Below are 25,691 nucleotides of genomic sequence, written 5' to 3'. Positions count from 1 at the left end.
TGGGCTCAGGCAATTTGCCCACCTTGGCCTCCCAAAGTGCTAGGATTTCAGGTGTGAGCCACCATGCCCAGTCTACACCAGCCTCTTGCTAGTCTTCAAACCTGGCTGAAGACCTTGCTTCCTCTTCCCTCTGCCTAGACGCTGCTTCTCCAGATGTTTGCATGGCCGGCTCCTGCCTTCATTAAAGTTTATCAGCTCAAACATTAGTTACACCTCTTCCAGGGAAGCCTTCCCCGACCACCCTTTCTAAAACTCACCCTGTTACTCTCTGTCCCCTTTCTGTTATAGCACTTAACAACCACCTGATATCACATTGTATATTCATTTTATCTGTTTTTTTCTCTACAATCTTCGGGAATTGTTTTTTTTTTTTTTTTTTTTTTGAGATGGAGTCTGGATCTGTCACCCAGGTTGGAGTGCAGTGGCATAATCTCAGCTCACTGCAACCCCCTCCTCCTGGGTTCAAGCGATTCTTGTGCCTCGGCCTCCTGTGTAGCTGGGATTACAGGCATGCACCACCATACCTGGCTAATTTTCGTATTTTTAGTAGAGATGGGGTTTCCCCATGTTGGCCAGGCTGGTCTCGAACTCTGCCAACCTTGGCCAAAGTGCTGGGATTACAGGCGTGAGCCGCCACACCCAGAGGCACTTTGTTTTATTCATTGCTAAATCCCCCTTACCTAGAGCAGCACCTGGCACAAGTAGTTCTTTGTGAAATGAATGAATGCATGTGTCACATCTTTGAGGTTCAGGAGGGTCTTCCTGGTGGGCGAGGCGACAGCATGTATGAAGGCATCAGATGCCTGCTGAAGGCCCTTCTGGGGTTTGTATCTCTAGGGATAGGAACTCTCTACTGCCCAAGGCAGTACCGCCCTTTTCCAGGCAGTCTTGGAATTGAGGCAATAAATGTCCCGGAGCCCATTCCCGACTCCTACTACAGAGAGATGGCCACGTGGCCTACACATGCTCCAAGCGTGGAGGAAGGAGGCCAGGGTACAGAGGAGGCTTCCTGCTCTGGCGTGGAGAGCAAACACAAGCCTTGGATCCCAGGGTTCTGCTCCCCTCTGTCTCAGGTGCCTGCCCTGTTCTGTTCTGTTGGCCTGGGAAGGAACTTTGGACAGGCTCTTTTAAATCTGAGAAAAACCTGTCCCGAAACTATGGCAATTACTTGTAATCTGCAACTGCCTTGATTACAGCTCGGGGGACTTTGATATTTTCCTCCAAGGATACCATTTCAGCACAAAAATTCAAGGAAGTCCCCAGTGCTTGCTTGCTCTTGCTCAGCAGGAGAACTAAACGTTGACTGGAGTCGGTGAACTTTGAGGCCTCCACCCACAGGCCCCACCATCAAAGCTGACTCAGGATCCTGGGGCACAGGGCTGTAGTGCATCAGGCACCCGCTGGAAGGCTGATAGGCCTGTGCAGGGCTGCTCTTGCCACTTCCCCCTACATGGCCTTAGGCATGTCTTTTCACAGCTATTGGCCCTTTTCTCATCCAAAGGAGAAAGTCAAAACTCCTTAGCAGGAGGTAAAAGTACCTTTAAGGTGCTCCCCTCCATGCACCTCCAGCCCTCCAGGTGGCTGGCTCAGTGACAATGCTTTTGCTTTTGGTGGCATCTAACTGAACCACTAATTAAGTCTTTTTTCCTTATATGAATATTCAGAGGGGAATTGAGGCAGTGGGGCTATTTGATCCATCACCTCAATGATGCGTCCAGGCTCGGGCCTTCTCTGATCTGCCATCCTTCTTGTTAGTTCCATCCTCAGGTTGGTGCCAAGATGGTGGCAGCAGCCCCAAGTGTCCACACTGGAATATGGCAATTCCAGAGAGGGGAGACTATGTCTTACCATGGCTCCTCTTAAGATGGAGGAAGCCTTTCCCAGAAGCCACTGTAGATTTTCCTGGTCCTATACCTTACTGACTAGAACTGGGTCACATGCCCAGTCTTGAATTAGTTATTGGCAAGGGGGAGCAGGGTAGTGGTAGACCAAGCATTGACGCGGAATGGATGTCTGCTCATAATGTCCAGTGCCTAGAGGCAAGCTAAGACCACTGCCTCTAGGCGCTCACAGTCACACTTTGGCTTTTCTGTGAGACCTCACAGCTGGCACTTTCACCCCATGATGGCCCTCAGGGTTAGAGGGTGCTGACTTCTAGGCTAGCACAGGTCCAGTTGCAAGGGTTCTGGACCTAGAAAGTTCCTTAAGTTGAGCCAAGTCACTGCCAAACTAAGATTCCTAGGAGGCAGGCCCTTTAGACTCTCCTTTGGTGAGTGAGGAGAGATTGAGCATCTATTGTGTGAGTGTCTCTTTCACTTCAAAGAACTTGGCTGGGTGTGGTGGCTCACACCTGTAATCCCAGCACTTTGGGAGGCCAAGGCGGGCACATCACTTGAGTCCAGGAGTTCGAGACCAGCCTGGGCAACATTGTGAAACCCTGTCTCTACAAAAAACATATAAAAATTAGCTGAGTGTGGCCAGGTGTGGTGGCTCACGCCTGTAATCCCAGCACTTTGGGAGGCCGAGGCGGGCGGATTACAAGGTCAGGAGATTGAGACCATCCTGGCTAACATGGTGAAACCCTGTCTCTACTGAAAATACAAAAAAAAAAAAAAAAAAAAAAAAAAAATTAGCTGGGCATGGTGGCGGGCGTCTGTAGTCCCAGCTACTCAGGAGGCTGAGGCAGGAGAATGGCGTGAACCTGGGAAGCGGAGCTTGCAGTGAGCCGAGATCGCGCCACTGCACTCCAGCCTGGGCGACAGAGTGAGACTCCATCTCAAAAAAAAAAAAAAAATTAGCTGAGTGTGGTTGTGGGCGCCTGTAGTCCCAGCTATTCGGAGGCTGAGGTGGGAAGATGGCTTGAACCTGGGAGGTGGAGGTTGAAGTGAGCTGAGATTGTGCCACTGCACTCTGACCTGGGCAACAGAGCAAGACCCTGTCTCAAACAAAACAAAACAAAAAATCACTCATACAGTGCTTCGCAGAGGCCCTGTGATCTTACAGGTAAAAAAAGGCAGTGCAGACCGGGCGCAGTGGCCACACCTGTAATCCCAGCACTTTGGGAGGCCAAGGTGGGAGGATCACCTGAAGTCAGGAGTTTGAGACCAGCCTGGCCAACTTGGCGAAACCCTGTCTTTACTAAAAATACAAAAAAAAATTAGCTGGGCGTGGTGGCAGGCGCCTGTCATCCCAGCTACTTGTGAGGCTGAAGCAGGAGAATCGCTTGAACCCAGAAGGTGGAGGTTGCAGTGAGCTGAGATGATGCCATTGCACTCCAACCTGGGCAACAAGAGTGAAACTCTGTCTCTAAAAATAAAAATAAAAAAAGCAGTGCAGAGACTTCTGTTTCTAGGCAAGGTGGAGTAACAGAGATCAGATATATTCGTCTGCCTGAAACAAAAGTAAAACTAGACAAAATACATGAAATAGTGGTTTTCAAGGCTCTGGGCGTTGAACAATAAAGGACAGAGATTCCAGACAGATGGGAAACAAAGGTGAGCCCTGTGATTGCCCCCAGCCTTGAGAGAGTTTTCAGGCTGCAACACAGGGAGGGGGAATTAAAGTGGAGCCAGGGAACACCATGAGTTGAGGAGATGGCGCTAAATGTCAGGGCAAGGTAACCAAAGTGTGTAGGACAGAAGTGTGTAGGACAGAGTGCCAGAGAGGAGACAGCTGCCTAGAGAGAGACCCCTGGAGAGCTGTGGAGGCATCCCTGAAACCCAGAAGGATACTGATGAGCACATGTGTGTGAGGGAAGGACCCCAGGCCAAGGAAAGGCCCATCAGGAAGGATTTAGGGAACAGTGCCCGCTGCTCACTGGGTGGGGACTGTGTCTGTTCCCACCAGCCATGCTGAGTATCATGGGGTGTTGAGAGGACTCAGGGAGGCCTTGCCTCACTGAGGGCAAATAATTAGCTTTTGAAGAGCACTGGTTGGATTTGCCTAAAAAAAATCTTGTGTGAGCAAGACCCAAAAGGATTAAACCGTTTCCAAGTAACTGAAATGTCCCAGAAGAAAGCTCAAGAGGATTTACAGATTACAAATATATCCAGCACCCAACAAGGTGAAACTCACAATGTCTGGCACCCAATCAAAGAGTATCAGTTCTACAAAGTAGCAGGCAATGCAATCCATAATGAGGGAAATAAGCAAGCATAACCCACAACTGAAACCGATGTTAAAATGGGCAGGTAAGTACAAGTTACTCTAATTTTATTCCACATGTTCAACAAATTAAATAGACCCTCATATATATGGTTAAAAGATTTTTGACAGGAGTGCCAAAACCATTCAATGGAAAAAGGACAGTCTTTTTAACAAATGGTGTTGGGAGAACTGAATATCCACATGCAAAAGAATGAATTTGGACCACATACCACATACAAACATGAACTCAAAATGGATCAAAGACCTAAGTGTAAGGGCTAAAACTATAATATTCTTAGAAGACATAGGAGAAAAGTTTCATAACAGTGGGTTTGGTGATGATCTTTTGGATATGACACCAACAGCACAGGCAACAGAAGAAAAAAAATAGATAAATTGGAATTCATCAAAATTAAACTTTTGGCTAGGCTTGGTGGCCCATGTCTATAGTTTCAACTACTTGGGAGGCTGAAGTGGGAGGTTCGCTTGAGCTCGGGAGTTTGAGGCTGCAGTGTGCAATCACTGCATCTGTGAACAGCCACTGTACTCCAGTCTGGGCAACATAGCAAGACCCTGTCTCTAAATACATTAATTAAACTTTTGTTCAAAACAGGACACTATCAAGAGAGTAAAAAGGCAACCCACAAAATGGGAGAAAATATTTGCAAATCAGATACCTGATATGGGTTTAATATACACAGTATACAAATAGCTTCTATAGTGCAACAAGAAAACAACTTGATTAAAAGAACTTGATTAGACATTTATTCAAAGAAGATATACAAATAGTCAATAAGCATACGAAAAGATGTTCAACATCACTAATAAGTAGATAAATGCAAATCAAAATCACAGTGAGATACCACTTCATCTACACTAGGATAGGTATTATTAAAAAAAACAAAACAGAAAATAAGTATTGGCAAGGCCTTGGAGAAATCGGAGTCTTTGTGCATTGCTGATGGGAGTATAAAATGGCACAGCCACTGTAGAAAACAATATGGCAGTTCCTCAAAAAATTAAAGAATCACCATATGATTCAACAATTCTACACCTGGGTATGTACCCAGAAGAACTGAAATCAGGGGCTGAAATAGATATTTTTATACCAGTGCAGCATTATTCACAATAGCAAAAAGGTGAAAGCAACCCAAATGTCCATTGATGGATGAATAAACAAAATATGACAGACTATAATATAGCCTTACAAAAGGAGTTTGTTTTTTTTTTTTTAATTGAGATGGAGTCTTGCTCTGTCCTCTGTCGGCCAGGCTGGAGTGCAGTGGCTCGATCTTGGCTCACTGCAACCTCTGCTTCCCGGGTTCAAGTGATTCTTGTGCCTCAGCCTCCCGAGTACCTGGGATTACAGGCACATGCCACCACACCTGGCTAATTTTTGTATTTTTGGTTGAGACCGGGTGGTCTCCGCCACGTTGGCCAGGCTGGTCTCGAACCCCTGACCTCAGGTGATCCAGCTGCCTTGGCCTCCAGAATGCTGGGATTACAGGTGTGAGCCACCATGCCTGGCTGGAGTGAGATTCTGACACATGCTACAACATGGGTCAACCTGGAAGACGTTATGTTAAGTATAATAAGGCAGGCAAAAAGGGCAAATATTGTAGGAGTCCACTTATATGAGGCACTTAGAGTAGTGAAATTCAGAGACAAAAAGTAGAATGGTGGTTACCAGGGGTTGGGGGAGCGGAGAATGGAGAGTTAATGTGTAATGAGTATACAGTTTCACTTTTTTTTTTTTTTTTTTAAGACAGTCTTGCTTTGTTGCCCAGGCTGGAGTGCAGTGGTGTGATCTCGGCTCACTTGCAACCTCCACCTCCCAGGGGTTCAAGCAATTCTCCTGCCTCAGCCTCCCGAGGAGCTGGGATTATAGGCACGTGCCACAACACCCAGCTAATTTTTGTATTTTTAGTAGAGATGGGGTTTCACCATGTTTGCCAGGCTGGTCTCAAACCCCTGACCTCAGCTGACCTGCCTGCCTTGGCCTCCCGAAGTGCTGGGATTACAGGTGTGAGCCACCACGCCCAGCCCAGTTTCAATTTGAGATGATGAAAATATTCTGTAGATAGATAGTGGTGATGGTTGCACAACACTGAGACTGTACCTGATGCCACTGAATTGTATACTTACAAATATTAAAACAGTCAATTTTGTGTTGTGTATTTTACCATAATAAAATAAAGTAGAGACATGGACAATATGAAAAAAGATCCAAATGAAATACGTAGACATTAAAAAAAAAGACAATGTCTGAGATGAAAAATACACTGGAGGCCGGGTGCGGTGGCTCACGCCTGTAATCCCAGCACTTTGGGAGGCTGAGGTGGACGGATCACCTGAGGTCAGGAGTTCGAGACCAGCCTGGTCAAGATGGTGAAACCCCGTCTCTAATAAAAATACAAAAATTAGCCAGGTGTGGTGGCACGTGCCTGTAGTCCCAGCTATTACGGAGGCTGAGGCAGGAGAATCGCTTGAACCAGGGAGGCAGGGGTTGCAGTGAACTGAGATTGCAACACTGCACTCCAGCCTGGGCAACAGTGAGACTCTGTCTCAAAAAAAAAAAAAAAAAAAAATTAAGTGGTCTAAACATACCAATTAAAAAGCAGAGATTGTATGATTGGAAAAAAGAAAGAAAGACCAAACTATATGCTGCCTATAAGAAACAAATTTTAACTATACAAATGGAAATAGGTTAAAAGTAAAAGGATGGAAAAGATATACCACACTAACAGTAAGAAGCAAGTGGGATTGGCTATATCAATATGTGACAAAATAGATAAATTACATAAATTACTAGGGATAAATTAATCCAAAAGATAGTATGTACCTAACAAAATACCTATAGCAAAAAATAGAACTTCAAAGAGAAATATAAAAATCTATAATTACCGCCAGAGATTTTAGTACCCCTTTCTCAATCATTGATAGAATAAGCAGGCAGAAAATCAGTAAAGATATCATATACTTGAACACCACTATCAATCAACTTGACCTGACTGATATTTATAGAACCCTGTACCCAAGAACACAGAATACCATTCTTTTCAATTGTGCATGAACCTTTATCAAGATAGACCATATTTTGAGCCATAAAACAAGTCTTAATAAAGTCAAAAGGACCCAAGTCATACAAAGTCTCTGTCCAGAATAGAATTAGAAATTAGACATAAGTAACCTAAGGATCCTTGAAAAAAATCCCCCAATATTTGGGAACTAAATAACACACTTCTAAATAACACATGACTCAAAAAAAGAAATCAAATGAAAATTAGAAAGTATTTTGAATGGAATGACAATGAAAACACAATATAGCAGAATTTCTGGGATGCTATTACAGTGAGACTTTTAAGTTTATAGCACTAAACACCTACATTAGAAAAGAAAGCCCTCAAATAAATGCCCTAGCTTCCACTTTAAAACACTAGAAAAGAGCAAATTAAAGACAGGGATGGGCTGGCTGTGGTGGCTTATGCCTGTAATCCCACACTTTGGGAGGCTGAATCAGCAGGTGGATCACCTGAGGTCAGGAGTTCGAGACCAGCATGGCCAACATGGCAAAACCCTGTCTCTACTAAAAATACAAAAATTAGCCAAGTCCAGTGGCAGGCACCTATAATCCCAGCTATTCGGGAGGCTGAGGCAGGAGAATCACTTGAACCCAGGAGGCGGAGCTTGCAGTGAGCCGAGATCACACCACTGCACTCCAGCCTGGGCGACAGAGACTCTCTCTCAAAAAAACAAACAAACAAACAAATAAACAAAAAAACCCAAAAAATAAAGACAGGTATGTCTACTTTCACCATTCAGGTATTGTATTGGATATTGTAGCCAGTGCAATCAGGCAAGAAACAGAAATGAAAGGCATCCAGATTGGAAAGAAAGAAGTAAAACTGTCTTTATTCACAGACAACATGATCATCTATGGAGAAAATCCAGTGAGATCTAAAAAAGCTACTAGAACTAATAAGTTAGCAAGGTTTTAGGGTATAAGATCAGTATTTTAAAAATCAACTGTTATTTCTGTACAACAGTAGCAATGAAAAATCAGAAATACAAACATACCATTTACAGGCCAGGCACAGCGACTCACACCTGTAATCCCAGCACTTTTGGAAGTTGAGGCAGGCAGATCACTTGAGGTCAGGAGTTTGAGACCAGCCTGGCTAACATGGAGAAATCTAATCTCTACTGAAAAATGTAAAAATTAGCCGGGTGTGGTGGCATGCACCTGTGGTCCCAGCTGCTTGGGAGGCTGAGGCACAAGAATTGCTTGAACCCAGGAGGCAGAGGTTGCAGTGAGCCAAGATCCCGCCACTGCACCCCAGACTGGGTGACAGAGCAAGACTCCATCTCTAAATAAATAAATAAAAATTTAAAAACATACCATTTACACCAGGCGTAGTGGCTCATGCCTGTAATCCCAGCACTTTGGGAGGCCGAGGCAGGCAGATCACCTGAGGTTGGAGTTCAAGACCAGCCTGACCAACATGGAGAAACCACATCTCTACTAAAAATACAAAATTAGCTGGGCGTGGTGGCACATGCCTGTAATCCCAGCTGAGGCAGGAGAATCGCTTGAACCCGGGAGGCGGAGGTTGCAGTGAGCCGAGATCACACCATTGCACTCCAGCCTGGGCAGCAAGAGCAAAACTCTGTCTCAAAAAATAAAAATAAAAAACTACCATTTACAATAGCATCAAAAATATGAAACACTGAGGAATAAATCTGACAAAAGAAGTGAAAGACCTAGATGCTGAAGATACAAAACACTGCTGAGAGAAATTAAAGATGACCTAAATTGAGAGGTATAATTTGTTCATGGGTTGGAAGACTTAATATTGTTAAGATATCAACTCCACAGCTGGGCACAGGGCTCATGCCTGTAATGCCAGCAATTTGGGAGGCCAAGGCAGGAGGACTGCTTGAGCCCCGAAGTTTGAGACCAGCCTAGGCAACATAGGAAGACCTGTCTTGACAAAAAATAACTAGCTGGGCATGGCAGTGCATGCCTATAGTCCCAGCTACCTGGGAGGCTGAGGGGAGAGGACTATTTGAGCCCAGGAGGTCAAGGCAGCAGTGAGCTGTGATTATGCCACTGCCACTGCGCTCCAGCCTGAGTGACAGAGTGAGATCCTGTCTCAAATAAATAAATAAAAATAAAATAAAGAGAGACATTCGAGCCAGGTGCATTTTGGCTCAAGCCTATAATCCCAGCTACTTGGGAGGCTGAGCAAAAGGATTGCTTGAGCCCAGGGATTTGAGATCAGCCCGGGCAACAAGGTGAGACACTGTCTCTACAAAAATAGAAAAAAAAAAATTCGCCAGGCGTGGTGGTGCACACCTGTGGTTCTAGCTATTTGGGAGGCTGAGGTGGGAGGATCGCTTGATGCTTGATCATGATTGCAGTGAGCTATGATCATGCCACTGTGCTCCAGCCTGTGTCACAGAGCAAGACTCTGCCACAACAAAAAAGAAAAAAAGAAAACCCAGGAGAAATTAACTGTGACCTTGAGTTAAGCAAAGATGTCTAACACCAAAAAGCAAAATCCATAAAAGGAGCTGGGCACGGTGACATGTGTCTGTAATCCCAGCTACCTAGGAGGCTGAGGCCAGAGGATCGCTTGAGGCCAGGAGTTTGAGACTAGCCTGGGCAACATAGTGAAACCCCTGTTTCAAAAATCAAACAAACCAAAAATTCAAAAAAGAACACATTAAATTGCTTAAACAAATTATTTAATTGTTTATAAATTAGACTTCATCAAAATAAAAAACCTGTGCTCTTCTAAAGACATAGTTTTCAATGAAAACACAAGCCATACACAGACTAAGAAAATCTTTGCAAAGCATTTACCGATAAAGGACTTGTCTGCAGAATACATAAATAACTCTCAAAACTTGACAATAACTCCAAACCCAATACAAATGAACATAAATTTGAACATCTACTTCACCAAAGAAGATATATTTGTCACCAACAATAACAAATAAGCACATGAAAAGATGTGCAGCATGTCATTAGGGAAATAGAAATTAAAATCACAAGATGTTATATACCTGTAAGAATGGCTAAAATTAAAAATATTAACCATACCAAGTGTTATTAGGATGTAAAGGAACTGGCACTCTTGTATACTGCTGATGGTAACAGAAAATGATACACCACCTTAGAAAAGAGTGTGGCAGTTTAGGTTAAACATACACCTGACTTCCTCTCAAGCCTGGCGTTTGGTCGGTGGGGACCCACGTGGGTTCAACATGTGTCTCAAGAGTGTTATTTCTGTTCGGGGCCCATCTACCCTGGCCATGGCATGATGTCTGTCCGCAATGATTGCAAGGTGTTCAGATTTTGTAAATCTAAATGTCATAAAAACTTTAAAAAGAAGCACAATCCTCACAAAGGTAGGTGGACCAAAGCATTCTGGAAAACAGCTGGTAAAGGGCTTACAGTGGATAATTCATTTGAATTGGAAAAACATAGAAATGCACTTATCAAATATCAGTGAGAGCTATGGAATAAAACTATTGACGCAATGAAGAGAGTTGAAGAGATCAAACAGAAATGCCAAGCTAAATTTATAATGAACAGACTGAAGAAACATAAAGGGCTACGTAGAGAAGTTCAGGATATCAAAGAAGTCAAGAAAAACATCCATCTTTCCGAGCCCCTCTTGTAGGCAAAGGGAAGCAGCTGGAAGAGAAAATGGCACAGAGATTACAACAGGATGTGGACATGGAAGATGCTTCTTAAAAATCTGTAACCATTTCTTTACATACATTTGAAAATGTCCCTTGGAGACGTGGAACTGCTAAACTATTGGTTAATGTTTTACATAAGGTCACTTAAATGAAAAGTGATTAAAATATATCTTTCCTACATTGCTATCTACTTTAAAACATCAGATATTACAGATGTTAGATTGTATCTCAGTGTTAAATCCTCACTGATGTACATATGTAAATCATGAAAATTCTACTTATAACTATAGAAGTGAATGGTGGACATAAAATGGTTATGCCATTTGGCTAATGGCATTAGGCAGCATTTGTATAATAACTAATGGCAAAAATTCATGGCTAGTGATGTATAAAATAAAATATTCTTTGCAGTAAGATATTCCCTTTATTAATGTTACAGAAGGGGGAATACAGCAAGGAACTAACAATTTGTATGACAGCATCAAGTATTATTTTGATTTTAGTATTTCCTGTTTTGGTTTATTTGCATCTTAGAAGAACATAATGGCATTGTTTGATGAAGCCTAATTATGCCAGACTGTTTTGACCTGGTTTAACCCTTCTGATAGGGAGTTGTGAATGTTGGGTATGAGGACTGAATGAATAATCTTTGCCTGGAATGACCTTACACTCTGTAATTTCCACTTTGGAGAATACTCAGTTCTAACTTGTGATTCCTGGTAGAACAAACTTTATTTTTCTAGCCTAGCAATGTATACATACATAGCGTAATATATAGCGTATGATTCTCCTTATATAAAGCTCTGGGAGATGCAAATTAATCTATAGTGACGGAAAGAAAGATCAGTGACTTATTGGGGATGGTGTCTTAGTCTGTTTTGTGTTGCTATAAGGAATACCTGAGGCTGGGTAATTTATAAAGAAAAAAAGGTTTACTTGGCTCATGAATTTTTTTTTTTTTTTTCTTTTCAGAGTCTTGCTCTGTTGGCTAGGCTGGAGTGCAGTGGTACAATCTTGGCTTACTGCAACCTCCATCTCCTGGGCTCAGCCTCCTGAGTAGCTAGGATTACATGCGTGGGCCACCACGCCTGGCTAATTTTTGTATTTTTAGTAGAGACAGGGTTTTACAATGTTGTACAGGCTGGTCTCGAACTCCTGACCTCAGGTAATCTGCCCGCCTCGGCCTCCCAAAGTGCTGGGATTACAGGCATGAGCCACCGCACCCAGCTAGCTCACGAGTTTTTAACAAATTTTTTAAATTTGTTTTTAGAGATGAGGTCTTGCTTTGTTGCCCAGGCTGACTTTCTCCTGGCCTCAAGTGATCCTCCTGTTTCAGCCTCCCAGAGTGTTGGGCTTACAGGCCTGAGCCACCGTGCCCAGTCTGGCTCATGATTCTGACAGCTGGAAAGTTCAAGATTGGGCATTTGCTTCTGGTGAGTTCCTTCTGCTCATGGTGGAAGGTGGAGAGCTGGCATGTGCAGAGATTACATGGGGAGAGAAGTGGGGGTTGCAGGGAGGTGCCAGGCTCTTTTTAACAACCAGCTTTCTTAGGAGCTAAGAGAGAACTCACTCACCTCCTCTGCTCCCACCTCCCCCAGTGCACTAATCTATTCATGAGGAATCTGCTCCCATGACCCAAACACTTCCCATTAGGCTCCACCTCCAACACTGGGGATCAAATTTCCACATGAGGTTCAGAGGGGACAAGCATGATGTTGAGAGGCTAGAGGGCAGGATTATAAAGAAAGGCATGAGGAAACCTGGGTATGCTCACTATTGAGATTGTGGTGATAATTTCATGGGTGTGTGTATCAAGACTTATCAAACTGCAGTTCATTTTACATCAATTACATATAATTTTACACACACACACAGCCCTTTAAAAAGGCGGCTAGAGAGGTTGGAAGGACAGATTCAGAAGTCTGGCTGTCCCAGGTGAACACTACTACACCCATCATGGGACATCACCCCCCATCCTGCCCCAGCAGGTTACCTCAACTGCTTGGTGCCTCAGTGACCACCTCTGTAAAAGGGGGCTAATAACAGAAGCTGTCTCAGGGGCACGTTGTTATCTTGTATCATATCCAAGATTAAATGGGCTAACCCATGGAAAGTGTTTGGAACATCAGAACACAGGAAGTACTCCATAAATAGTAACAAGCACCTTTCCCATTGCAGATGAGGAACTGAGGCTTGGGGTTGGGGTGGTGGGGTGGTGGGTAACAGGCCACTGTTTTGGTCTGTTTCGCATCCCTTACCATGGGAAATGGTTCTTTCCTCATCAACCATTCTAAGTAATTCTGGTAGGGCTGAAATTCACAGTATCCAACACCTTCAGGGAAAGTGGCCCCAAATCATACTCCAACTCCCTGGATATAGTGATTGGTGCAAGATGTTCAAATGATAATCCAAGCTGGGCCAATCAGAAATGTTTCCTGAAATTTCTCTATATTGAATAAACTGAAGTGGGAAGGGACATCTTCCCCTACCCCAGCCCCCCGGCATACCCAAGTGGATCATGTAAGTCTGGAGTGATTGGCATCCTGTCCTCCCTGCCTCACCCATCAGGAGGAAGACTGTGGATAACAGGACAGAGTGACGCCGGAGAGGAGCACAGTGGAAAAGGGGAAAGAGCCCTAAGGCTATCCTTTGAGCCCCTGGATCCAGCCAGACCTGAAGCAAAATAAACAAAATCCTTGATGACTTAAGAACCAATCAATTCATTTTTGGGCTAAAACCAGTTTGACCAATGTTTCTGTTGCTTGCAATTGAAGAACTGGGTTTCATAGAGTGAGATGAGCTGACAGTAAAACACCGAAGCTGGGAATCCAAAACCAGATCTTGCTGCTACCAAAACACACTTGATTGTCATTTCCTGCTTGTGGGATCAGAAGAGCAAATGACTGCAATTTAGTATGGAGGGGCTAGGCAATGGACTTGTACCAGGCAGGGAACAGCAGTGGCTTGAGCCCTGAAGTGTGACACGAGAATGAGCTTCGGGGGAAACTATGCAACTCAACCCACTCGGGGAAGGTGTCTCACCTCAGACCTCCAACCCCTGCATGAGATTCAAGACAAAACAGTAGGACAATGGTATATTTATTTACAATTCGACCAAAAAAAGGCATACAGGCATTTTTTTAATTAAAAATAATAATGATGATGATTTAAAAAGTCAGAAAAATTGATGATCTTTGAACCCTTTATGAGGTGTCCGTTTCCCATTCCCCCTAAAAAGAGAATCTCTTAGGGGAAAAAAAAAAATCCAAGATCTGAATGAACAAAAGACTCCAATATCGCTCTCTACTGCTTGGGTTCCCTTTTCTCCAACTTGATGCTTGGTGGATGCCGCTTGGCGCTGCAGTCACTGTGAGGCAAGATTGAGAAATTCACTGGTTTGATGGCTGAGGCTGGTAGAGCCACTGGGAGAATGTGGGGCAGTGAGGGGAGGGACATCTTCCTAGCATCACCAGCATCCTGAGCTTTGTCTTGTGTTGGGAGTCCCACAAGGGCTGGTGCAAGGGTTAGCAGCTGCTACTTGAACCCTAATCCCTGGGTGGATCTGGTCTCTTGTAACTTAAGAGCAAATGTTTGTGATGACATGCACGGGTGGGCAGAGGTTGAAAAGAACAGGGGTCTACGGAGGAGCCAGGCCAGCCACGTGAGACCCTTCTAAGTTGGCTTCTTGTCCATTCCTGGGGATTGGGGAAAGAACGACAGAACTTACCTTCCATCTTCCTTCTCACAAGCAGTGTTTTGGGTGTCCCCAAAAGGAGGAGGCAAGAACTCAGGTGTGGGGTGGAGGGGATGGGGCTGGCTAAAGAAGTGAGTATGACCCCGGAGGCCAGAGAGGGCAGGGAGAGAATGCCTGGCCACTTACAGGAGGGGATCTGTAATCTCTGGGCCTCCCTGTTCTGCCTGAAGTTGGGCAGGGCCCACTGCTAGCACACCTTGGAGAGCGGTACCTCCTGAGGAAAGGGCCGGGGAGTGATCCTGAGGGGTAAGGACCCTAGCGGCCTTGGCCATCCCTTCCCAGACACAGACAAGTGGATGCTTGGCTTGGGAAATACTTGGCCCCAGGTCCAGGGTTTCTTGGCACAAAAACAGTTCACTGCAAGTCTCTTCTCTTCTTCCTTGTTGGTCCAGCAAACTCCGGCTGCTCTGAACAGGGGCAATTCCTGCTGTCTGGGGAACCTGGCCCCCAGTACTTCCAGGGGATTTTCTTGTAGCAACTAAGACTTGGGTTTGCTCCTGGTGAAAAGATGACCCCGAGGCCTGGCTGGAAACCCTGCCTTGGGCAGCCCTGGAGGAGGCTGGGGAGAAGAGGGAAAGAGAGGTCTGGCAGAGGCTGGCTGGCACTGAGGGTGCTGTCCGGGCTGGAGCTGTGCTTTGTCGTGGCCTCAGTGGTGAGGATGGGCAGGGAGAGGCTCGGAAACCTCACTGAAGCTCTGGCGTGTCCTCTTCCAGTTAGTCATAGGGTGGCCAACAGCCCTGAGGAACTGAGGTGGAGACAGTGACCAAAACCCTTATCTCGGTGGATTTATCCATCCTGGATCCATTTGTTAAAACAAAGAAGGAAAAAAAAATCCAAACCAGAAATACACCTGAATAAACAGGTCAGAGAGTTCCTGTTGGAGGGAACTTTCTTAGCACTGAAGAAAAAGCAACCCACAAAAAAACTCATCCCCCACAGAACTGGAATAAGATGAAGAAAAACGCAAGATTATCTATAGGCCCTCCCGCCCCCCACGCAGCCCCAGGATCCAGGAACACTGTGCCAGGAGTTACATTCCAAACGAGCAGGAGTTATTTTATTTTGCGTGCCTGCAGTCCCCCACGCAGGGTGGCTTCCTGTCCGAGGACGGAGCGGGCCTGGCCGTGGTCCACTCCAATCAGTCTATCTTCACGGCAGCATAGATCTTGCGAACAAACATGTAGGCTGCATAGAAGCCGATGGTACCCGTTAGCAGCCAGAAGGACAAGACCATGAGGGCCGTGTAGCCAAAGTAGAGGAGAGAGGGGATGAACTCCACGATGTCCAGCTGCGGCCACGAGCAGAAAGAAGACAGGGTGCATGCTTAGTGCCAGGCTGCATGGCGAACTGGGGCCCCACCCTCACTGATATGGGGAAACTGAGGCCTGGCCAGGGGAAGGGGCGTGCTCCAGTGGGTGGCAAGCGGCAGGCAGGGTTCATGGGCACAGCTCTGCTTCATCTGGACCAGGCCTGTGTATTGCCCTAATGCTCATAGCCTCAGGGGCCAGGCCCAGAATGCCACAAAAGGAATGGCCACAGCTGTGCCCTTCCTGGTCCCCCACAGACCCCAGATCAGTATGGCAACACTCCTGCATGGCTGGAGAAGCAGTCGGAGTGGGTGGGGGAGGGGAGGGGTGTCCAGGATGCCCAGCTTCAGGACCAGGAGCCCCATCGGCCCGCCTCAGCCTCCATTCATTCCTCTCTTCCCCAGAATGCTTGTCACTTTTGTTAGCATCTCACAGAGATTTTGATCTTGGAGCATTTTGGACTCCTTTTTAACTGGGGTAGAGTTTAGAGGCTGGGCAGAGATGCTGGGGATCTGTGTTATTTACAAAGGGAACTAATGTGGAACCTTGGTATCAAGATATGCCCAGGGCCTGAGTAGGGCCTGTCCCAGGACTCACAGGCAGACACATGGTCACAGAATGCCAGTAGCCCAGAAGAAAACAGTAAAGAAACAAAGAAAACAAAATAGGTCACCATTTGAAGCCCTCTCCTAAGCCTAAGGGGTGAAGGCCATGTTTTCAGGCTCAGCCCCGCATCTCTCCCCTAACCCCTTTTCTTTAAAGGGACAGGGTCTCCCTCTATTACCCAGACTAGAGCACAGTGGCATGATCACAGCTCACTACAGCCTCACCCTCCTGGGCTCAAGGGATCCTCCTGCCTCAGCCTCCCAAGTAGCTCAGACTATAGGTGTGTGCCACCACACCCAGCTAATATTTTTTCTAGTGATGGTGTCTTGCTCTATTGCCCAGGCTGGTCTCAGACACTTGGCCTTAAGTTATCCTCCCACCTCTGAAAGCGCTAGGATTATAGGTGTGAACCATACGCACCCAGCCTCCATCTCTTGTTATATGCATTCTTGTGGCTGGAGGTGGGGGGAGGGGTGGGGGAGGGACAAGGAGCAGAACCGTGGTAAAAGGAGGCAAGGGACGAGGCAAAGAGGCAGAGCCAGAAAGTTCCTCATTTTATACATAAGGCACTGGGGCTGGAGGAAGAGATTTTTTGAGCAGAGCAAGAAGACTGGAGCAGAAGGGAGGAAGGACAAGAGGCTGTGGTGTGATCTCTAGTTTTTGTTTAACCGTGTTCCTTGTCTTCCATATTCCAGATGTTTTGAGGAACACTCAAAACACCTGGTCCTGTTGGGGCCATCAATCCTAGCACAAAATAGGCCAGGTGCGGTGGCTCACGCCTGTAATCCCAGCACTTTGGGAGGCTGAGGCAGACGGATCACATGAGGTCAGGAGTTCAAGACCAGCCTGGCCAACATGGAGAAACCCTGTCTCTGCTAAAAACACAAAATTAGCCGGGCGTGGTGGTGTGCACCTGTAACCCCAGCTACTCAGGAGGCAGAGGCAGGAGAATCGCTGGAACCCAGGAGGCAGAGGCTGCAGTGAGCCAAGATCGCACCACTGCACTCCAGCCTGGGCAACAGAGCGAGTCTCCATCTCAAAAAAAAAAAAAAAAAAAAAAATTCCTAGCACAAGACCTAAGCCAGTCTGTCTGAATATGTGATGCTATTGGACCTGGAAAACGGTGAGCACTGCGCATGTCACCCGAGCAGAGCAGCATGTCTTCACTGGCTGACGTATCATGGTAGATGAAAGACAGTCTTTTAGCTCTAGGGCTGCAAAGCTGGAAAGAGTAGACTTTAGGGCTGCCACTGGCCATCTTTCTACTTTGTGAAAAGATCTTGCCTGCAGACTGAGGCCAAAAAAAGATACACAGGGCTAAGGCGTGGGCACAGAGCCCTGGTATGTATGTGTACATACATACATACATACATACATACATATATATATATATATATTTTTTTTTTTTGAGATGGAGTCTTGCTCTGTCACCCAGGCTAGAGTGCAGTGGCACGATCTTGGCTCACTGCAACCTCTGCCTCCAGGGTTCAAGCGATTCCCTTGCCTCAGCCTCCTGAGTAGCTGGGACTACAGACGTGCACCACCACGCCCGGCTAATTTTTTGTATCTCAGTAGAGACAGGGTTTCACCATGTTGGCCAGGATGGACTCGATCTCTTGACCCCGTGATCCACCCTCCTCGGCCTCCCGAAGTGCTGGGATTGAGCCCTGATATTTTTGAGACTCTGGATCTAAGCATGGTTGAGGCTAGAACTCCAATTTCTTAGTCTTTCCAGTTATATAAGCAAATACATTCTTTTTGCTTAAGCTACTTTTCCTTTTTTTTTGCTTAAGCTACTTTGATAGAGTTTTAGTCACTTGCCACTTATGAGAGTTCTGATTAATATGGGCTATAGAGGAGGGAGATTAGATTTGTTCTAGATGATCCCAGAATTAAGACTAAGGTCTAAAGATGGAAGTCACAGCAAGGGAGACTGCAGTGTGAATCAAGACCTTGATAATGACAGGAGCTGTCCAGAAAGAATGGGAGTGTTAGGAGGGAGTGTCTTCTCTGTTGCTGGATGTAGTAGAGCAGGGGTCTGCAATCTTTTACTTAGAGGGCCAGATTGTGAATATTTTAGTTCCTGCAGGCCATATGGTCCCTGTCGCAACTACTCAACTCTGCCATTGTAGTGTGAAAGCAGCCATGGACAGATACGTTAATGAATGACCATGGCTGTGTTCCAATAAAAATTTATAGAAACAGGCCTGCTGGCCCACGGGGGCTGCAGTTTGCTGACCCCTGAGCTAGAGAATCATCTGTTGAGACTGTTAGAGAAGAGGGGCACAGTCACCAGACTGGAAGTAGGGGTACAGCACTACACTAAATGATCCTTCCAGTCTTTTCCAACTTGACTGTTTTTGGGAAACGGCATTCCCAGCTTCGATCAACTGACCTACAACTCTATTTTGCAAATACGCCTGACTGCCACAGAGGACTGCTTGCTTCTGGGCTCTGGAGACCCAAAGTACAGCAGGTCAGAGTAAGTCTTGAGTATTAGTTTTGGAGGTGAGGGGCCCAACAGGGCTCCTCCAAATTCCTCTCAATGGCTCATCTGGTTTGTGTATCATGAATGAATCTAGTAAAACTGTCGTGGGGACATCTGTATTCTTGCCCACGTCTCTCTCTCGGGACAATGAGCTCTGTGAGTTGCCCTAGTCAGGTAAGCCTGGCTCCCTCTTATTATTGGGCCACACTTTACCTATGTGGGGTCACAGAGTTAGGAGGGCTCCGAGGTGCCTGTGAAAAACTTTCCCATCCTCTCCTTACTCTGCAGGATTGAACAGTACTTGCGTGAAGAAGAGAACACCTGCAGAGACAGGATACCTGCAGCCCTAAATTTGGGTTCTACTATTTAGACTATTTCAGCATTTTGTGCTTTTATCTTTATTAACTCCTTTCTACTTTTCTTCTTTCATGTTACTCTTATCTTTTCCTTTTTCTCAAGGTGTTATTAGTCCCTCTTATTTCCTGTGAAGAGCACTGCAGGTGACATATTGCTTTCAAGTCCTGCTTTGGCTATGGCTATACCTCGTAAGTTTTACAAGCATTATTCACATTGTCACATATCCTGATGGCCTTTGTCTCCCAAACATACGGAATACAGATTCTTTCTTTCCTAAAAAGATCCATCTTCTAGAGCAGGAACAGTTCTAGGTGGCTTTGGTCCTCCCCATTCTGGGTGGAAAAGGAAGATTCAGGCACTTGGGTTTTTCTCCCAGCATCCTCCTCCTGACCTTCCTACCCTACGAGGACTAAGAGGACCTCCTCAAGGAGGGCAGTACCTTGTTAACGAAATAAAAGATGGCATAAACCAGGACGTAGAATGCAGAGCCCCCGGAGACTAGGAAATTTCTCCACCACCAGCGGTAATCCTGAGGAGGAAACAGAGGAAGGTCAGTGTTGTCCTGGGGCAGAACCCCTTCCTACCAATTTCACAGTTGCTTGAGGGGCTGAAGACTCTGGTAAGAGCAGTAACATATGGGGTGATGGAAATGTTTCACAGCTTGACTGTGATGGTGGTTCCAGAACTGTATGCATTTCTAAAAACCACAGAACTGTGGACAAAGAAGGGTGAACTTTACTGTTTATACCTCATTAAAAAAAAAATCAACAACAAAAAAATAATTAACATTTCTCGAGCAAATGCTTAGCATGTGGCAGGCACCATTCTTTTTTTTTTTTGAGATGGAGTCTCACTCTGTCGCCCAGGATGGAGTGCAGTGGTGCGATCTCGGCTCACTGCAACCTCCGCCTCCCGGGTTCAAGTGATTCTCCTGCCTCGGCCTCCCAAGTGGCTGGGACTACAGGCACGTGCCACCACACCCGGCTAACTTTTTGTATTTTCAGTAGCGATGGGGTTTCACCATGTTAGCCAGGATGGTCTCGACCTTGTGATCCGCCCGCCTCGGCCTCTCAAAGTGCTGGGATTACAGGTGTGAGCTACCGTGCCTGGCTGGCAAACACCACTCTAAGTGCTATAGATGAATCCACTCATTTAATCCTGAGAGCAGCCCTCCAAGTTAGGTCCTCTCACTCACCCCATCATGTGGAGGAGGAACGGATGGCATGAAGTTAAGCAACCCGCCCAAGACCCAGAGCTACTCATGGAGGAGCCAGGGTCCCAGCCCAGAGGGACTGTTCATCCCAAACCCTGGCTTCAACCACTCTGCCAAAGGCCAGTTCCCAGAAGGAGGGCAGGCCACCCAGTGTGCATCAGCCTGTTGAAGAAACTACTACTGGAGTGGACTTGGCACTGGCAAATCTACTGTCCTTTCATCTAGCTGTGGTGAGTACCCCACACAACTAAGCTGGAAGGTATCTCATTAGGCCCAGGGTACAGCTGAATACATGGAGGCTGGGAGAGGCACAGCAACGTACTGGCCCAAGAGCTCAGAGCCAGAAGCAGGGGCCACATGAAGAGCCCAGACCCAGCCTCTCTGCAGAGCCTCATCAACCCGTTCAGTGCTGGATCCAGTTCTCCCTCCCCCGCCTCCTGGCCCTGCTCTCCTCACCTCTGCACACAGCTGGAAGTACACCATGACGATGCTGATTTGTGAACAGGATACCACCAGGATGATGAAAACAAGGAACAGGAAGCCAAAGAGGTAATAGAACTGATTCTCCCAGATAGCCTGTGGACACACAGTGGGGCTTCAGCTGGCTTGACCACCCTGCTCCCCTTCCCCTGGCACACCAACCTGTCACAAGGGCAGGAGTGGACACATCATCATGACACCATCAGGGCCCGTGGGCCTGGCATGTGGCTCTGGCCCCTCTTCCCCAGAGCAGGGGGTGAGCCACGCTGTCCTTAGGGAGGGGCCGGGGTTGACTGACCTGCTCTGGGTGGACCCCAGCCTGAACTCAGCAGCTTGTAGAAAATAATGATTCTTATCCAAATCAAAATTATAGAGCATCCACCACCACTTGAGCAGCTTACCAAGCGCTAGGCCTTATGCCACATGCCTCATATACAATTGCTACATGTGTGTGTCTATGAAAGCTTGGCCTGGTAGAGCTAAGAAAGTCAAGGATCAGAGACGCTGGTGACTGGCCCAGAGTCACACAGATGAAACAGAGGGGGCTTCCCTGGGAAGTGCACATGGGCTTTGGTACCATGGGCAGCCAACACCTCCTCTGACCCTTCTCCCAGGCAAACCTGTGTGGGTGAGGTGGTCTCAGCAGGGAGGGGCTGGGCCACTACTCTGGAATAGCAGATACATGTCCGGTACTGACTTGGTACAAGGTACCATCTGTGCTGGGCCCCGAGCTGGGTCAGCCACACTTACATGCCTCTGAAGGGCCTTCCTACCAACTTTCATCTTGGCACTCTTTGGGAGGAGTCATCATCACCACTACAACAGCATTTCCTGAAGTCAAGCATTTTTACAATGACTTATTCCAACTTCACAATGACCCTGACAAGCAGGAATCATTCTGTCCACCCTCCCAGGAGCTGTGAGTTAACACAGAGAGGTAAAGATGTGCAAGGACCCAGAAATGAAACCAGGTGCAACAATGCTATTAGTCATGGTGGGGAATGACTGAAGTATCACTGAGGCAGCTTCTATTTACCAAGTCCCCCTTTCCACACACCAGGCTCCCCACACACCACATATCTCATTTAAATTTTTTTTTTTTTTTTTTTTTTAGATGGAGTCTCACTCTGTCACCCAGGCTGGAGTGCAGTGGCGCGATCTTGGCTCACTGCAACCTCCACCTCCCAGGTTCAAGTGATTCTCCTGCCTCAGCCTCCCATGTAGCTGGGACTACAGGCGTGTGCCACCATGCCCGGCTAATTTTTGTATTTTCTAGTAGAGACAGGGTTTCACCATATTGGACAGGCTGGTCTGGAACTCCTGACCTTGTGATCCACCCACCTCGGCCTCCCAAAGTGCTGAAATTACAGGTGTGAGCCACCGCGCCCAGCCTCATTTCACTTTCAATGCTTCCCTGAGAGGGAAGGCTGTTGTCCAATTTCAGGGTGAAGAATGGGGCTCCGAGAGGTGAAGTGGCCCATCTGAACTTTCTCAGGCAGTAGGCAGCAGAGCACCCGAGTGGAGTGGGAGTGACCCGGCTAGAATGGGTGGAGGGGTGGGGGAGGCACCAGTACTCACACTGAAGATGAAGAAGAGCTCGATGAACATGGCGCCGAAGGGCAAGATCCCAGCCATGAGGATGCTGCCGCAGAACGAGAGGTTGACACTGTTAGAGACCAGGCCACCAGGAAGCCCCAAGCTCCTTCCCAAGCTGGCATGAAGAGAGAGCACCTACACGAGTGTGGTGGTGCTAATTCTTCTGGCATATTTCTGTACTATTATAATCTCTTGAGAGGTAGGCAGGGTGGGCATTATTTTATACATGGGCAACTGGGGTGCAGAAAGGTGGGGTGACTTGCCCAAGGTCCAAGTGATGGTCTTAACCTGTCTCACCATACCCTTCCATCCTTCCCCTTCCTTGTCCTGGTTCCTAGGATGACACCAAGTCTGCCTACAACCTGGTCACCTTGATCTTGGAGTGAAGTTAAGCTTTCATAAACTCTATTAGAGCCGGCTGAAGCGGCAGGAACTCTGGTTGCCGCACCCTTCTGGTGGCGGAGGGGGGCGTACCCTCTTCCACGTTCCCCTGCTGTTGCCTCTGCTGGAGGACTCACCCTACAAATCGGTTCATGTACCACCGCTGCTCGGGGATCTGCCGGGGAATCTGGTTGGTGCGCACAGGGTTGTCATATGGCTGCTTTCGGAAGCCGAAGTAGTAGCCCAAGTAGACGAGGGGCAGGGAGATCCCGAACCACATGCACAGCAGAGCCACCATGGTGGGAAAGGGCACCTGTAGACATGGCACCATGAGGCCCCTACGAGGCCCTGATGCCCGGGATGGGGGCTGCGCAAGGGGGAGGGGACCTTCTGGGCTCCACAGAAGGAGAGGCGACTTGTGCAGCAGAAGCACACTCCCTGCCCCCACCACAGGGCTCCTGGCCAGAATCTCTTGAGGCTGACCCCAGCCCTGATCTGGACTCCCAGTGAAGAAGGCACCTCAGCATCCCAGAGGAGCTCACCATCCAGGGAGGAAGTAGGGGAGGAACAGGAAGGAGGGGACTGAGAACGTGAAGAGATGAAGAGGTCAAAATGAAGAGATTACATGTGGCACATTATGTGAAGAAAAGAAGGGAAAAAACAACACTGTACAAAGTGCTCCCAATCTTGTCAGAATAAAACTACATGATATACTATTAAGTGTAAAAAGGAGGCTATAAACTATGTGTATAGAAGGATTCCATTTTAATAAAAACACAACATAGTCGGTCCTCTGTATCCATGGGTTCTGCATCTGTGGATTTAATCAACTGCAAACAGAAAATGTTCAGGAAGGCCGGGAGCAGTGGCTCATGCCTGTAATACCAGCAGTTTGGGAGGCTGAGGTGGGCAGATCACTTGAGGTCAGGAGTTCAAGATCAGCCTGGCCAACATGGTGAAACCCAGTCTCTACTAAAATTACAAAAAAAAAAAATTAGCCGGGCACTGTGGGGGGCACCTGTAATCCCAGTTACTTGGGAGGCTGAGGCAGGAGAATCACTTGAACCTGGGAGGTGGAGGTTGCAGTGAACTAAGACCTTGCCACTCCACTCCAGCCTGGGTGACAGAGTGAGAGAGTGAGACTTCGTCTCAAAAAAAAAAAAAGAAAATGTCCAGGAAAAAAAAATTACAATAAAATAAGCTGGGTACAGTGGCTCACGCCTGTAATCCCAGCACTTTGGGAGGCCTAGGTGGGCAGATCACTTGAGCCCAGGAGTTTGAGACCAGCCTAGGCAACACAGTGAGACTGTATCTCTACAATTTTTTTTTTTTAAATTGCCGAGTGTGGTGGTGACACCTGTAGTCCCAGCTACTCAGTGGGGCTGAGGTGGGAGGACCACTTGAGCCTGGGAGGCAGAGGTTGCAGTGGGCTGAGACCACAGCACTGCACTCCAGCCTGAGCAACAGAGTGAGACCCTGTCTCAAAACAAACAAACAAAAAATACAACAATAAAATACAAATTAAAAAACAATATAGTATAACAACTATTTACATAGCATTTACATTGTATTAGGTATTTTAAGTAATCTAGAGAAGAGTCAGAATATATAGGATGTGTGTACGTAAACACTATGCCACTTTATATATGGGACTCGAGCATCCTTGAATTTTGGTATCTTCAGGGGTCCTGGAACCAATCCCCTATGAATACCAAGGGACAACTGTATCTATTTATATTTGTGTCTGGAAAGGCCTATACCAAAGAGCTAACAATACTTCCTTAGATGGGATATGGGGGATTAGAACTGATTTTTCATTTTCTTCTTTATCCTCTTCTCTACAATTACTTTTTACAAGAATCACATAAAAAGAAATATATATATAAAGTGTTTAGAACAGTACTACTACAAAGCAAGCATCATATAAATGTTTGCTGTTATTTTATAAATTTTAAATTATGTAATTCTTTTGTAAGTATATCTATAAAAAGGAAAAAAGACAACATATATTAAAGACCTACATTGTATTTATCTCTGGGTGAGCAGATTTGGGGTTATTTTAAATTTCTTCTTTAACTTCTCTGCACTTTCCAAAATTTCTACAGTGAATGTTTATAATGAGCAGCTGGTAACTGGGAGGAAAATGCTCAAAGGGAGAAGGAACACAGGGATAAAAAAGGTGAAGTGAGAGGAAGGGCATGACTGTGTCTTGAGGGTGGCTTCCTAAGTTGCTGGGAAAGAAACCCCTCCTCTGTACGCCTGGACGTGAAGCCTCATGCAAGGACCTTTACCGCCACCCCCAGGTGGAGGGCAGAGGGCTCTACGTGCTAAGGCTAGGATAGCAAAATGCCTGCCACATCTCAACTGCAGTCCTGCTAATTGACCAAGACCCCACTCCCCCTCCCCACAACTGAGTTCAAAATCCTCCTCAGTGAGTCTTGGACAGCTGCTAGTAACACACTGGACTGGGGCTGGCAGGATTCCCAGCTCTAAGGGTAATACAACCTGATCCTTCCTTTCCTCTCTCCTCCACCTGCAGGGGCTGGTGCTGAGGGGCAGGGACACTGAGGAGGACAGGCTTGCTTTGGGATAATGACCTAATAAACTCACACTGGGCAGCTCACTCTTGGTTAAGACAAAGGGAAATTCCCC

General features: G+C 46.6%; 1 protein-coding gene and 1 pseudogene across 8 annotated transcripts in view; one reads left to right on the top strand and one right to left on the bottom strand.

Annotated features, from left to right (window-relative positions):
• The first annotated feature begins 782 nt into the window (after nucleotides 1-782).
• LOC100611899 (probable ribosome biogenesis protein RLP24) lies at nucleotides 783-11,007 on the top strand (annotated as a pseudogene).
• A 2,932-nt stretch (nucleotides 11,008-13,939) lies between these two features.
• Nucleotides 13,940-25,691, bottom strand: part of TM9SF4 (transmembrane 9 superfamily member 4) — a 55,655-nt gene continuing 43,903 nt past the window's right edge. For 7 of the 8 annotated variants that reach the window (XM_016937123.3, XM_016937124.3, XM_063802414.1 and 4 more), the window contains 5 exons: nucleotides 23,177-23,352; nucleotides 22,641-22,704; nucleotides 21,039-21,158; nucleotides 19,809-19,898; nucleotides 13,940-15,899 (listed from right to left, as the gene is read on the bottom strand). In XM_016937123.3, the coding sequence (XP_016792612.1) occupies nucleotides 15,750-15,899; nucleotides 19,809-19,898; nucleotides 21,039-21,158; nucleotides 22,641-22,704; nucleotides 23,177-23,352 (600 nt within the window). In that variant the 3' untranslated portion in view covers nucleotides 13,940-15,749. The remainder of the gene's footprint in view (nucleotides 15,900-19,808; nucleotides 19,899-21,038; nucleotides 21,159-22,640; nucleotides 22,705-23,176; nucleotides 23,353-25,691) is intronic. The other variant, NM_001280363.1, reaches the window with a different exon arrangement.

Source organism: Pan troglodytes, chromosome 21, assembly GCF_028858775.2.
Source record: "Pan troglodytes isolate AG18354 chromosome 21, NHGRI_mPanTro3-v2.0_pri, whole genome shotgun sequence".
In the NCBI taxonomy this organism is placed as follows: domain Eukaryota; kingdom Metazoa; phylum Chordata; class Mammalia; order Primates; family Hominidae; genus Pan; species Pan troglodytes.
Note: the sequence above shows the minus strand (reverse complement) of the source record. Positions and strands in the feature narration are given on the sequence as shown.